Source organism: Tetrahymena thermophila (assembly GCF_000189635.1).
Source record: "Tetrahymena thermophila SB210 genomic scaffold scf_8254630, whole genome shotgun sequence".
Classification (NCBI taxonomy): Eukaryota; Ciliophora; class Oligohymenophorea; order Hymenostomatida; family Tetrahymenidae; genus Tetrahymena; species Tetrahymena thermophila.
Genome location: NW_002476399.1, coordinates 166618 through 179858, shown reverse-complemented (window position 1 = coordinate 179858; position 13241 = coordinate 166618). Strand labels below are relative to the sequence as shown.

The 13241-nt window shown below is 19.8% G+C and overlaps 2 protein-coding genes across 2 annotated transcripts; one reads left to right on the top strand and one right to left on the bottom strand. All coding sequences in view use genetic code 6, as the record gives it.

Annotated features, from left to right (window-relative positions):
• Nucleotides 1–260: 260 nt before the first annotated feature.
• On the bottom strand, nucleotides 261–2001 carry TTHERM_00759020 (hypothetical protein). The gene is made up of 2 exons (XM_001016985.2): nucleotides 633–2001; nucleotides 261–484 (listed from the first exon to the last, which is right to left on the bottom strand). Exon 1 carries the CDS (start codon nucleotides 1959–1961, stop codon nucleotides 687–689), a length of 1275 nt encoding a protein of 424 aa, XP_001016985.2. The 5' UTR covers nucleotides 1962–2001; the 3' UTR covers nucleotides 261–484; nucleotides 633–686.
• A 1304-nt stretch (nucleotides 2002–3305) lies between these two features.
• TTHERM_000759019 (cation channel family protein) lies at nucleotides 3306–13031 on the top strand (the record flags this gene model as incomplete). Its single annotated transcript, XM_012797847.1, has 24 exons — nucleotides 3306–4018; nucleotides 4094–4707; nucleotides 4786–4812; nucleotides 4868–5011; nucleotides 5103–5274; nucleotides 5335–6090; nucleotides 6143–7746; nucleotides 9333–9411; nucleotides 9472–9615; nucleotides 9666–9755; nucleotides 9868–9957; nucleotides 10037–10126; nucleotides 10246–10335; nucleotides 10473–10562; nucleotides 10857–10946; nucleotides 11084–11227; nucleotides 11385–11474; nucleotides 11528–11617; nucleotides 11743–11826; nucleotides 11928–12017; nucleotides 12330–12419; nucleotides 12569–12658; nucleotides 12766–12870; nucleotides 12932–13031. 24 exons carry the CDS (start codon nucleotides 3306–3308, stop codon nucleotides 13029–13031), a joined length of 5676 nt encoding a protein of 1891 aa, XP_012653301.1.
• Nucleotides 13032–13241: the final 210 nt, after the last annotated feature.

Below are 13241 nucleotides of genomic sequence, written 5' to 3'. Positions count from 1 at the left end.
TTACCAAAAAATTACGTCTATTTTTAAGTAGATCAAATAAAATAATGTATTTGTAGTTATTAAAGAGTAATAAAATATAGTAATATAAGCACATTAAGGAAAGATAATTATTATAAGTAGGATAAAGCTTTTATTTAAAATCAATAGGTTATAGATTAATAAGCTATAAATTTATTTAAAATCCAATAAAATAAAAACTTTTTTAATATTAATGTAATTGATTAACTATCTATTACATATTAAGATTAAATTTTGCTTCTATTTTTATGATTTTAGCTTTAAAAACTCTCAATATATTATTTTTAATTAATTATCAATCTAGGAAAATAAGCATGAAGAACAAATAAAAATAGCTAAATCAAGCACACACTCAAATTAAATTTATAGATAGATCTTTACTAATTTTGTATTAAACTTAAAAAATAAAAGTTTTTGCTGATTTCACCTATAAGATTGCTCATTCTGCATTTATTTTAAATAAATTCTATTTTTATTAATAAATAATCAAATCAAGTACAATAAAATTAAAAAATTAAATAGATTTATTCATAGATAATTATGTAATAAAATCAAATATAATTTATGAAATAAAATGTATTAAAATATAAAGTAATTTAAAGATATTTATTTACATGGACTGTCCTGTTCATCATAATTTAATATCTGGATTAGCAATAATTAATGTCTCAATTATCCTTTACTTTGGCTTCTAACAATGTTATTTGAATTTTATTTTCCATTCCTATAAAAAATCTGAGATTTTAATATTTTTTCAGATTCTATTTGCTTTTTTCGTCAAGAACTGCTCTATGATTTTTGTTGGGTAATTCAGTGATCTAAAATATATTTTTATTAATGCAAATTCTGAATTCTATTTCTGTCTCTGTTGGTAAATCCTTGAAATTTCCTCTAATTATTTTGCTTAATCCTCTAACATATTAACTAATATAACATTTATTGTTTTAGTAACATAGACTACAACTCAAAAAATCTTTTGTACAGTAATCTTTATCCTTAGTTTCATCCCTAACTAAGCCAAATACCATATAGTTATCTTATTCTGGGTCAAGTTGCTCAGCTTTTAACTTAAAAATATATTTTTTATCACTCTCAATAATTAAGTTACTACTATAAAAACTTCCCCATTTATTTGATAATTTGGAAGTAAAGAGAAATTAGTTAAGTTGGTTTTAAGAAATACTTAAGCTGGAAGAATAATATGGCTCAAATAGATATTTAGAAAATTGTATTTGAGGAAGTAAATCTTGATATTTAGTCATTAAATTTTACTGAATTTTTTCTTATTTGTATAAATAACTAAAATCTTTTAAAGTGTCTAGCAACTTTATCTTAATTTGTTCTGGTTTTTATAACTAAATTTGCTGTTCTAACATTTAATACTCTTAGATCAGACTTTCAAGAGATTTAGAATTGCTTTTCTTATTTTATTAGATAAGCTTTAAAAATTGCTTGGTTTAAATAACCAATTCATCTTGGCTAATATCATTTTATGTTATGATATTTTTAAATTCTTTCAATTTCGATAAATTATTGTACTTTTCCATTATTTTAAAATCAATTTCCTACATCTCACTTACTAAATTGTTCATGATTTTTTAAGCTTCATTTAACATTTACATCACTTCACATTTTAATTGCTCAAAAAACTCATTTATCTTCAGTACTTATTTATTTAGTTAACTTTCTTATTTCAAAAGCATAATTTAATTTAAAATTAAATTATCTTTAAGGGGAGGGAAATTATAAATGACTTAACCTTCGCTCCAATTTGTTATCTATTTCATGCTTGTAAAGTTATTCAGAGTAAAATTTTGCAAAGAAAAAAGGCACAAATCACAAAAAAAAATGTCTTCCTCATCTGCTAATGAGTCTGTCTTTACAAACAATATTTCATTTTAATTATGTTTTTTACATTTTAATTTTTAATTTTCTATATCCATTTCAAATAGAAATTAAAGCTCTTAATTTATTAAAAATTTAGTTATTTTTCTAATTAAAAATTATTAAATGATATTTATTATTAATTTTTTTTATTTACCTTAAAAAATTATTTTTTAATTGAAGATATTAATAGGTTTTTAATTAATTAAATAAAAAAACCTAAAAAACAAACATAAATAATTTAAAATTTTATTTATTTTCTCATAAAAAATAAGAGGATAAAATAAAATAAAATTTTCTTAACATATAAATAAAGTAGTAAAGCATTAATTTATTAATAATATTTTTCTAAAATAAAATTTTAAAAAATAAATTTAGTTTAACAAATATATTCTTAATTAATTTTAAATCAATTTAGCAAATTCAATTTTTTTTAATTTATCTTTTCAAATAAATATTTACTTCAAAATAATGAGATTTGGTTAAAGAAATACAGAATTTGCTGTAATTTTCATAGCAGAATAAAATTTTCAATTTTTATTGAATTTTAAATAATTTACTCTGATTTTTGCTTTTGATGTAACCTGCTTATCGAACTCTGCTTTTAATTTTATCTTCTTAATCATATTTAGCTTCGAGTCTTAAAGAATAAGATTTACTTTGGCTTTTTTAAATATAATACTTATTTAATTTTGCTTTAAAATGCTCAAAAATTTTTTTCCTAAAAAATCCAAAAAATTAACAAAAAAGTAAAATTTATCAAAAATTGTAAAATTTTAAATATTAGAGCACAAAAGGAGCATAATAAAATTATTTTTTTAACTCCTATTCCCAAAGTATATATTCTCTCTCTCTCTCTCTAAAAATTTTGTGAAACCATAAATTATAAAATTATTTGTTTATCCTAGCTCTCAATTACCTAAAATAAAAAGTGGAAATGAACTTTCATTATATTTATTAAAAAATTTATTTCTAATTTCTTCAAAAAATTTAAATAAGTTGTGTATAATCAATAAGTTTATATTTAAATAAGACATTCATTGATAGTTAAATATCAAGAAACATTTAGAATGAAATAGTGCTATGTTTCAATATGTAATTAAATCTATGTCTTGACTCTATAATTTTAGTATGCAAATTATAATAACTATTAATATAATCTTATTTTCAAGATTAAATAAATTTATTGGTTAGAATAGTAGTAGTTTTAATGAATAATTTATATGCATTTTATAAATTAACTAATTATTAATTTTCTAATACTTTAATCATATGCTAGTCAATATATAATGTGTAAATAAAACAAGCAAACTAATTAATTAATTGTATTAATATTAAGTTTGGTATTAATTTTTAGTACTTATTGATTGATTGATAGTCTTAAAAATTAAACGAAAAAGAAAATGGATTAAAAGTTAGAAACATCAAATAGATTTAAGAAATAAGTTCCAACTCTATTCTACTAATAAATGTGCAGTGATGAAAATAAATATTAAGAATTAGAAATAAAAGACATTTATGTAGATAGGCTTTGCTAAAGACAGTTGTTTGAATTATAAATAAATTAACCATAAAAAATCCATGATGGAGATAAAGAGATATCATATAAAAGTTTTTAAGCAGATGTAAATGAATCCTTACAGAAATCTTTAAAGGATATTAATAACAATTAATCTTTAATTAAGAGTCAATAAGCACTTACATCATTCAACATGAATTAGATCCCTTAGGATGAATAAATAGATTATTAGCCTAAGTCAAATAAACATAAGCATCATTATGAAGAAAGTAAAACAACTTCAAAGTAAAATAGTAAGAAGAAGTTGTTTTAATATGAAGAAAATAATAGAGAAAGTTCAAGCAAAAATGAATCAGAAAAAGAAAGTAGTAATTTTTCAGAACTTAATTAGCGAATTTCTTCAAATTCAAAAAATTTTGAAGGCCAAAAAGAAAATTAAAATTAATTATCTAATATGGATATTAATAACAGCTAAAAGAGCTAAAGTCAAATAGCTATATAAGATGAAATGATTTATGAAAAAGATCTCAAAGTGCTTGGAACAAAAATAAATACAGCTGTGAAAATTTAATATTTTAATAAATAAGAAACAATGGTGTAATAAAAACATAAGTAGAATTTTCAGAAGGCAAGCAATATAATAAGTAGACTTTTAAACAATTCAATGAACAGGATCATGAGAATCAGATAAAATGTCAAAACCTTTATTTATAACCTAAAAATAAGGCATTCAAATAGAAAGTTAGATGACTTAAGCGAAAAAGAATACTAAAATATTAATGATTTATCTCATTTTTATCGCCAAAAAGATTAGATTCACAAAAGCTTTAAGATATTCCTAGTATTTAGTAAAATTTTAAAGAAAACTTAAAAATTAGCAATTTTCATGCCGACTGACACCTCAAGAGTCATCTGGGATTTAGTTTAAGTTGTTTTTACCTATACATTTTTTTATTTATATTCAATCATTATTTTTTTTGATTAAAATGATTTTGATACCAATTTCATTCAACAAATAAGCTTTTATGCATTTGTTTTTTTCTTGCTTGATATATTAGTCAATTTGAATACAGCCTTTTTTGACAAAGACATCATCATTACTAGGCGTAAGCTAATTGCAAAGTAGTATATTTTATCATCAATATTTATCACTGATTTGATAAGTATGTTTATACTTGGTTCTAAAGTCATCTACTCAAACTCCTTTATTAGCAACAATACAAATCAGAACCTCTTTTTATTTGGCTTAAATTTACTTATTTTCCTAAAAGGAAACGGAATATCCTGTAAGAAAAAGCGATTTGATTACATTTTTACTTTAACAGAAAATTAAAAACATATTTTTAAGCTAGTCAATTAATTAGCCAGTGTTATAACAGTTGCTCATATAGGTAAAAATTAAATTATGCTTTAATTAATTTAGTTTAATAAATTAATTTAATAAAGCTGCTATAGGATGGTATTTTGTTGGCATTTCAGAATCAAATAATAATCAAAATAATTGGCTTGATAAGCTTAGTATTTCATCCTATACATACTATTAAAAATACATATATTCTATTTACTGGTCGATTACAACTATGACAACAGGTTACTTTTTTTAGATAAATTATTACTATGATAATTAATTAGTTTTTTATTACCTTATTTGCTTTATGTAAATATTTTATTATTTTATTAGTTGGATACGGAGATATTTCAGCTTCAAATTCCGCAGAGGCACTTTATATAACAATTACAATGATCTTGTTTAGTTGTGTTTTTGCATATTCTATTAATAATATAGGTTTTATATTACAAGAAATAGAAAAGTCTTCAAAATAGCTAAATGATGACATTACTACAATACAAAGGTTTAATATAAATCTCAAATTATTTTTGAAAACACAAAATTTTTATAACAAATTATCAAGGTATCTTATAAGAAAGGATGTGAATATTTAACTCAAAAGTAGGGTCAGACACTACTTATCTTTTTTAGCGTAGGAGCAAAAAGATAGGGATAAATAATAAGAAGATAAAATACTCTCTGTCCTCTCAAATAAGCTTAGAGATGAAATCACCCAAGAAATAAACTCTAAAATTTTAAATAACTACCTCATTTTTAGTTCTAATTTTTCTTAGTCTACTTTAAATAAACTAATATTTATCATGTAAGAGATTTTAGTAAATCCAAATGAGGTAATAATAACTGAAGGCTAGTCTGATGACTCTTCAATATATTTCATTCAAAACGGAATAATTGAGATTTATCAGTAATAAATTTAAAAATAAAATATGATAACAGTTGTAAAAACATTGACAAAAGGGTAAATTTTTGGTGAAATTTCTTTTTTTTCTGGTCTTTAGAGACAATCATCAGCAAGAAGTGTGAATTTATCGACTCTTTATAAAATCAACAGAGAAGAGTTTATAGAAATATTAAAAGAAAACACAGAAGATTTCGAGAGGTTTAAAATGATGCAGGATTAAATCATATTTCAAAAAGATATAACTATTACTCATTCTGAATGCTATAGCTGTAAAAACAGTGGTCACTTAGCTAATTAATGTCCTAGAACTCATAAATATTTTGATAAATAATTTACTATTTTGAAACAAAACTTTTCTATGTTTTAAGAAAGACTTTTTAAAGAAAGAGTAACCATAAAATCTAAATTTAATGCTAAGTAAAATTATTAAAATTTACTTAAAATATTTTTAATGTTTTTTTTTTTAAAGGATATTATGGAAAAAAAATTAAGGAATAGTTTTAAGGTTAAAGCAAAGTATTCAAAAAGAAGATGATGAGATGTATTAAATGTTTACTAATGAAGAAAATTTTAATACTGACTATTCATAATCTTAATTTGATAATGAGGATAATTAAGATGATGAAGAAGAAGACTCATAAAGTTAAACCACAATCCAGTTTGATGATAAAGAAAATGAAATTAACATTAAAAAAATATAATAATAATTGGAGAAAGCGGAAAAGTAGGTAAAAACCATGAACTAATTTAATTCTAATTTGACAAATTGCGAAGATGCTGAGTAATTAGCGAGTCTAGAAAACTAAATATAAAATTTGAATTCAAATTTTATCTACGAAAATCAAGATTTTGCTAGAGCTAAATCTAATACGTTGAATTCATAAGGAATATCAAAGTCATTTGAAGCATCTGGTAGTATCGATACAATTAACTAAGATTTTTAAAGCAGTTAACAGAAATCAATTAGAGCAATTTACAAAAAGGATACAAAAATTGAAATATAACCATCACTTCTAAGCTAAGATGACTACGATGATGGGCAAAATTCCAATAAATCGAAAAAATTTGATAAATAGAAATAAATGACAATAAATGCTCAATTCACAGATTATTTAAAAAGTTAGATGAAATATGGTCCTTACTATAGTAATTTAAATAAGCACATTTAGAAATAGGTATCAAATCAATCAGTTGATGATAACTCATAATACCAGTAAACAACAGATATTCCGATATTGCCTATCAATAAAATTGATAATAATTAGAGAAAATCTAAAACTAATCATTTTAACTCACCTAAAAAGAACTCTTACAAGAAAAGTTTAATTTAAAATTAAAGTTAAAAAGAATTGAGGTCTTCTGTTGAATAAATGTTGCTACAGAATATTGTTTAAATGGGTCTAACGTCAGATAAAAGGAATTCTGGATCTCAGAATAAGAGTAATGAAAGCAATTTTAATTATGATAAAAATGGAAAAATTTAAAACTCAAGTAGGTCAATAAGGGATAACAACTAATAAAAATCAAATCAGTATTTGTCCCCAAAAAATAATAATTAAAATTAAGGTATAAATTAAGACTAGAATAAATAATTACAATAACAACTTAATGAAAAAATGAATAACCCAAATTAAAATGAAAATCAATAGCTTTTTGAAAAGGTTAGTAAATTACTTTAAAATATGTAGTTACCTCTTTTGCTTTAGCTAACAAATGGTAAAAGCTTATTACAAGACTCTTAGTTTATATAGTCAAATTCAATTGATTATTTTGATAAGATTCAACAATTTAAAAAATTTTATCCTGAGAATAATTTTGATAAAGTGCTTCACAAGTTAAAAGCTGTGTAGCAAGAATAAAAGAAATAAAAAAAGATGAAATTAGCTTCAAAAGAGCGTCGCTAAAATATAGGATTTGGTAATACAATAAGAGTCTCTATATTCTAAGGAAACGCAAATATTATTAGGTTCTAACCTTTAGATTATGATATCAATCTATATAAACCAACTTATCTATCTTATGGAACCAAAATGCAGAAAGGTGTCAACTACCCTTTAAATATGCTTTCTAAAAGTAAAAATTGAGTCTTTAGTTAAAATTAATTGTAATTTCAATACTTTTATCAAAGCAAATAAAATAACTTAAATCATTAATGCATAAACTATTTAAGATCTTAGATAAATATGTTGAAATTCTTAAATTGAGTAGTTTTTTTTACCTTAAATGAAATAATTATAAAAATTATATAAAATTTGTACATTTTATTTAAATTCATCAACCAATAATTTTAGTATTTTTTATTACTAAATATCAATTTGATATCTATATTTAATACATTTAAGAAGATATTTAATATCATTCATAAAATCATTGATTAATTGATTAACAAATAAATATAAATTATGATTAATTCCGATACAAATTCAAATTTATTTAAAATAGCAAAAATTAATTAATTCTATGATCCTGATTTCCTTATTATGTCTTTTTATCCTTATTTCCTTTAATAATTGTATCTTTATAAAATTCAAAATATAATACATTTTTATTATTAAATTTAAGATTTATGCAAAATTCTAAAATTTAAAAAGAAAAAAATGATATCTATAATAAACTAAAGATAAATTCTGCAATAAATGAATGAATAATTAACTTTTTAAGGGCTTAGCTAAAAATTTTAAATGATTGACTTGAGTCAATTTTATCTCAAATTAAAAAATTTTGTAATTAATTCATTTTATTTAAATTTATCAATCAAGACATTTTAGTATTTTATATTTCTAAATATTTTATTAAATGTCATTAGGTATTTTATTTAAATAGGCCTTATTCATAATACTAATTGATATATAAATTTATAATTATGAATTCTGATAAAAATTCAAAGCTTTAAAAATGTAATAAAACAAAAGCTAATTAATTCTATGCATCAGATTTTCCTAATTTAATTTTATTTCTATGAAATTAAAATGCTATAAATTAGTTTGCCAACATTATTATATTAAGACTTGTGAAGAGTTCTAAGATTTAAAAACAATAAATTTATTTTAAACTAAATATATTTCATTTAAAACATATATTACTTAATTAGTAGTAGTTACTTATTTAATTTTATTTATTAAAAATTAAAATTTAACATATAATATTAACAATAAATGCTAAGAATAAAGATTTTAAAGCTAATTATCTAATGATATTACTTTTATAATTAATTTTTTTGCAAAATAAAGAGATGATATTTAAATAATTTGTGATTTTTTATAGATCAAAAAAGTTTTTAATTAATCTAATTTCTGATATAAGTTAATTTCTGATGATTTTAATAAATATAATTAATGATAATTAATTAGTTTTTAATACAAATTTTATCTTTTAGACTCATAAAATTGGTTTTAGCAAAAAATATGTAACTATAGAAAAATGTATTTTATAGATATTAAGATGTAATTAATTTTTTTAAATTTCTTACTCTATTTGTAAATTTAATTTTTTTTTAAAAAAAGTTTGTTAGCTCAAAATCTTTTGGTGAAACAAGTTTAGTTCTAAATTTTAAATAGAAATAGTTAAATAAATAATCAAATTAATATTTTTTTTATCTATTAAATTATAAAAATAAAAAATTTGATTTATTAATTTTACTTTTTAAAAAAATTTTAAAGATACGGAGAATGCCTATTTCGATTACTTATTTTTAAAACTTTATTAAATTACAAAGAATTATAATCTCTTATTATTAATGTAAGGTAAAATTTTCTGGAGCTTAATTTCAAAAATAATAAAAATTTTTAAAAATGAAAGAAATTTCATTTAACATATTTATAAAATTGACAATATTCACTTTCCTATAAACAGTGATAATAGTATTAGAGATTACTTTGGGTTCCATATTGGATATGTTCTACTTAATCTGAATCAGATCTTAAAGCTTGAAGTTAATTTAAGGTATTTTAATTATTTATTTAATTTATTTAAATCTAAATTAAAAATAATAGATCTAACTTAATCCATTCCTAAGGAGTTATAGAATTGAGTAAAGGTTTAAAAAAGTGTTAGATTATTCATACCTTACTGTTAAAGTTAAGGTAATTTATAAATAAGTAGCTTTTTAAAATTAAAAAATAACTTAAAAATAAAACAAATAAATAAATGAGTTTTTATTTTTATTAATAAAAAATAATTAAATTGGAATTATAGCAATAATCCTATAGATGATTTTGGAATTATTAATTTATGTTCCTCAATAAATAGTTATGGTAACTTAAATTACTTGCTTCTTGATTTAATGTAAGAAATTAATTTTAAAATTAATGACTTTTTGGTTAAAAATAATAAATTTTTTGAATTTTAAATAATATAATCTTAGTAGCACCTAAATTACTTCAAAAACTGCAAAATATTTAATCAACGATCATTCTAATTGGGATAATTTAGATACTTTAATACTTTGCCTAAGGTATGATTATTCCTATTATTAAATGAATGAAAGATATTTTTGAATATATGCTTAATTTAAAATTATATCTTTTAAAATAAAAATATAAAAACTTTTTTTATGTTATTGTGTAATAAAAGTTTCAACAAAATTGGTGATTAAGGAGTTTCTGAATTAGGGTCTGCTTTGAAAAACTTAAAAAAAGTATCATCTTTAGAACTTTATTTAAGGTATAGAAATAGTTTTAGAAATTTTTAGAATAGAGAAGTTAAGAAATATATAAAAAAAAGTTAAATTTTCTTAAAATGAATTGATTTTTAAATTTTTGCCAATTAAATTGATTAATTTATTTATCATCTAATAATAGAGATACTGGAATTAATACAAAAGGGATTAATACATTTGGTTAATACTTAGGTTAATGCATATCTATTTAAAATCTAACTCTGAACTTAGTGTAATATTTTCATTTTAGATTTTTCTTTTAATTTATAAAATAAATTTTAAATCGTCAAAGATAAATTACATATTTTAAAAAAATATTAAGTTTTTAAATTAAAAAAAATACTGTATATCCTCCCTCATTAATGATATAAAATTAAATTTTTTCTATTTTTCATAAATCTATTTTTTTTTTTCGCTTTTAATAAGTTAAATTTTTTTATTAATAATAAATTAAATATTTTACATTACTTGAAAAATTAAATTAATTCAATATATTTTTATAAAATTGTTCAAAAATTAAAAAAAGACAAAATAATATTTGCTCAAAAGGAAAGTCTAATTTAGGTTTTGCTTTATCAAACTGTATAAATTTATCTAGCCTAAACATATATCTTCAGTAATTTAAAATATTTATTAGAATAAATTTCAACAAATTTTGTTTCTTAAAATTAATTTTTAATTCTTCTAAAAATTGATTTATAAAATTTATAATATATTTAAGATTTTCAATTTATATTTTATTTAAAAATTTAGAGAAAACTATTTTGAGTTATCCAATTCTGACAAAGTTATTAATTAATTTAAGTCATACTTGAACATTTAGATCAAATAAGGAGATCCTTTAATTTCTTCTTTAGAAAAGTGTACTAATCTTTAAAAGTTAGATATTGAGTTAGGGTAAATAATTTAATTACAATTAGATTGTTTAATTTTATAATAAATTGCATACAAATAATTAAAAAGTTATTAAAATAAAAATAGTAACAAATTATAAAAGTATTTATTAAATTTTAATAAAAAATTTAAATTTTAAATGTTAATTTTTTATTTAAAGATCAAATAAAATAAATGATTAAACTGTGAAAAGCATTGGAATATCTTTAAAGAGCTTAAATAATTTATCTTATCTCAAAATTGAGTTAAGGTATTACTTTATTTTTGACTGAAGTTATTTTTATTGAAAATAAAATGGATTAGGGATAATAAGATTTCTTCAGAAGGTTTTTCTGGTCTATGTAGTGGCTTAGAGTCTTCTAAAAATCTTTAAGTCTTACGTCTTTTCTTGGGGTAATTACATATAAATAAATATTAAAATTGGAATTGACAAATATTTTAAATTAAACTCATTCCTTACATTTTGTTAAATAATTATTTTGTGAATTAAAAAATTTATTATTTTATTATTTTTAAAGAAATAACAAAATTGATGATGGAGCATTTATAAACTTTAAGCTAAAATAATTAGAAAAATTAGCTGATTTATCGTTAGATTTTTAGTAATTAATTTAAATAATTCAAAACTTACCTTTTATATATATTTCATAGAATATATTCAAATTCAAATAAAAATATTAATTTTAAAATTTTAAATATATAGTGAAAATAAAATTAGTTTTAATGGTGTTTGTATTTTAAGCTTTGAAATTGCAAATTTGAAAAATTTATAATCTATTTACTTAGATTTCAAGTAATAATTAAATTATTTTACTTCTAAGTCTACAAAATCAGTATTTAAATTGAGAGTAATCAGATTTCCTTGAAATAAAAATTAAGTCTTAAAATAAATTTTTAAAAAGAAAACATTTAGAGATTTTAATTTTATATTAGATAAATAATTCTGACTAATATAAATTTGTTTAAAATATATTAAAAATAAATAAATTATTTTTCAGAAAGTAAGTGCTCAAAGATTTTTCTAAAATACTTTAAAAGCTATTTGAGCAAATACTAATTTTAATTAACTTAAATATACTAAATTAAATTATAATTAATTTATAAGTAAAACCTTAATTGATGATTAGAGCCTAAATCTTTTAGGGTTTAATTTAGGAAGATTAGCAAGTCTAAAAGAAATAAAACTTTTCCTGAGGTTAGTTATTATATAAAATTAATTTTTTAACAAAAATAGAAAAAGATTCTTTTTATCTTAATTTTTATTTTTAACAATTATTATTAATAAATAAATAAATTTTAAAGTTTGATTAAATAAAAGTTTTTTAATTACCATTAAACTAAAAGTGATAATTTAATTAGATCATTACCATTAATAACGCTAATTCAGCCATTATCATAAGTTAAAAATCTCAAAGTTTTGCAAATTTATTTAAGGTAATATAACTAATTTATCTATTTTTTAATACTTACTTATTAATAATTTTAGCCTATTTGGATCTTACTTTCTTTATCATTAATTTATTTAAATTAAAAATAAAAAGGAATAAATACACATAAATTAGTTTCTAAAAGGATTTAGCAATTGCATTTTAAAAGTTACTCAACCTATTATATTTATCACTTATTATTAAAGACTATAATAACATGTAATTTAATATTAAAAGCTTTTTTTAATTAAAAAATATTTATTAATTAATTTATATAAAGAGGAAATAGCTTAAATTTGATTGGTGGAGGTATCGATTTAATTTAGAATATTAAAAAAATGAAAAGACTTGTTTAGAAAAACATAAAAATAGAATTATGAAAAATTAATACAAATTTAAATGGAATTTTGTTGGTTTTGAGTTTTTCATACACTATTTAATAATTAAAGAATATATATATCTATTAGCTGTATTTTATTTCATTATTTCTTTGTTTTATTATATTTTCTTATATCAATTAATATATATTTAATTTTTAATAGCTTTTTGAATTTTATCATTTTTTATTAACTTTAGAATTAATTAACATT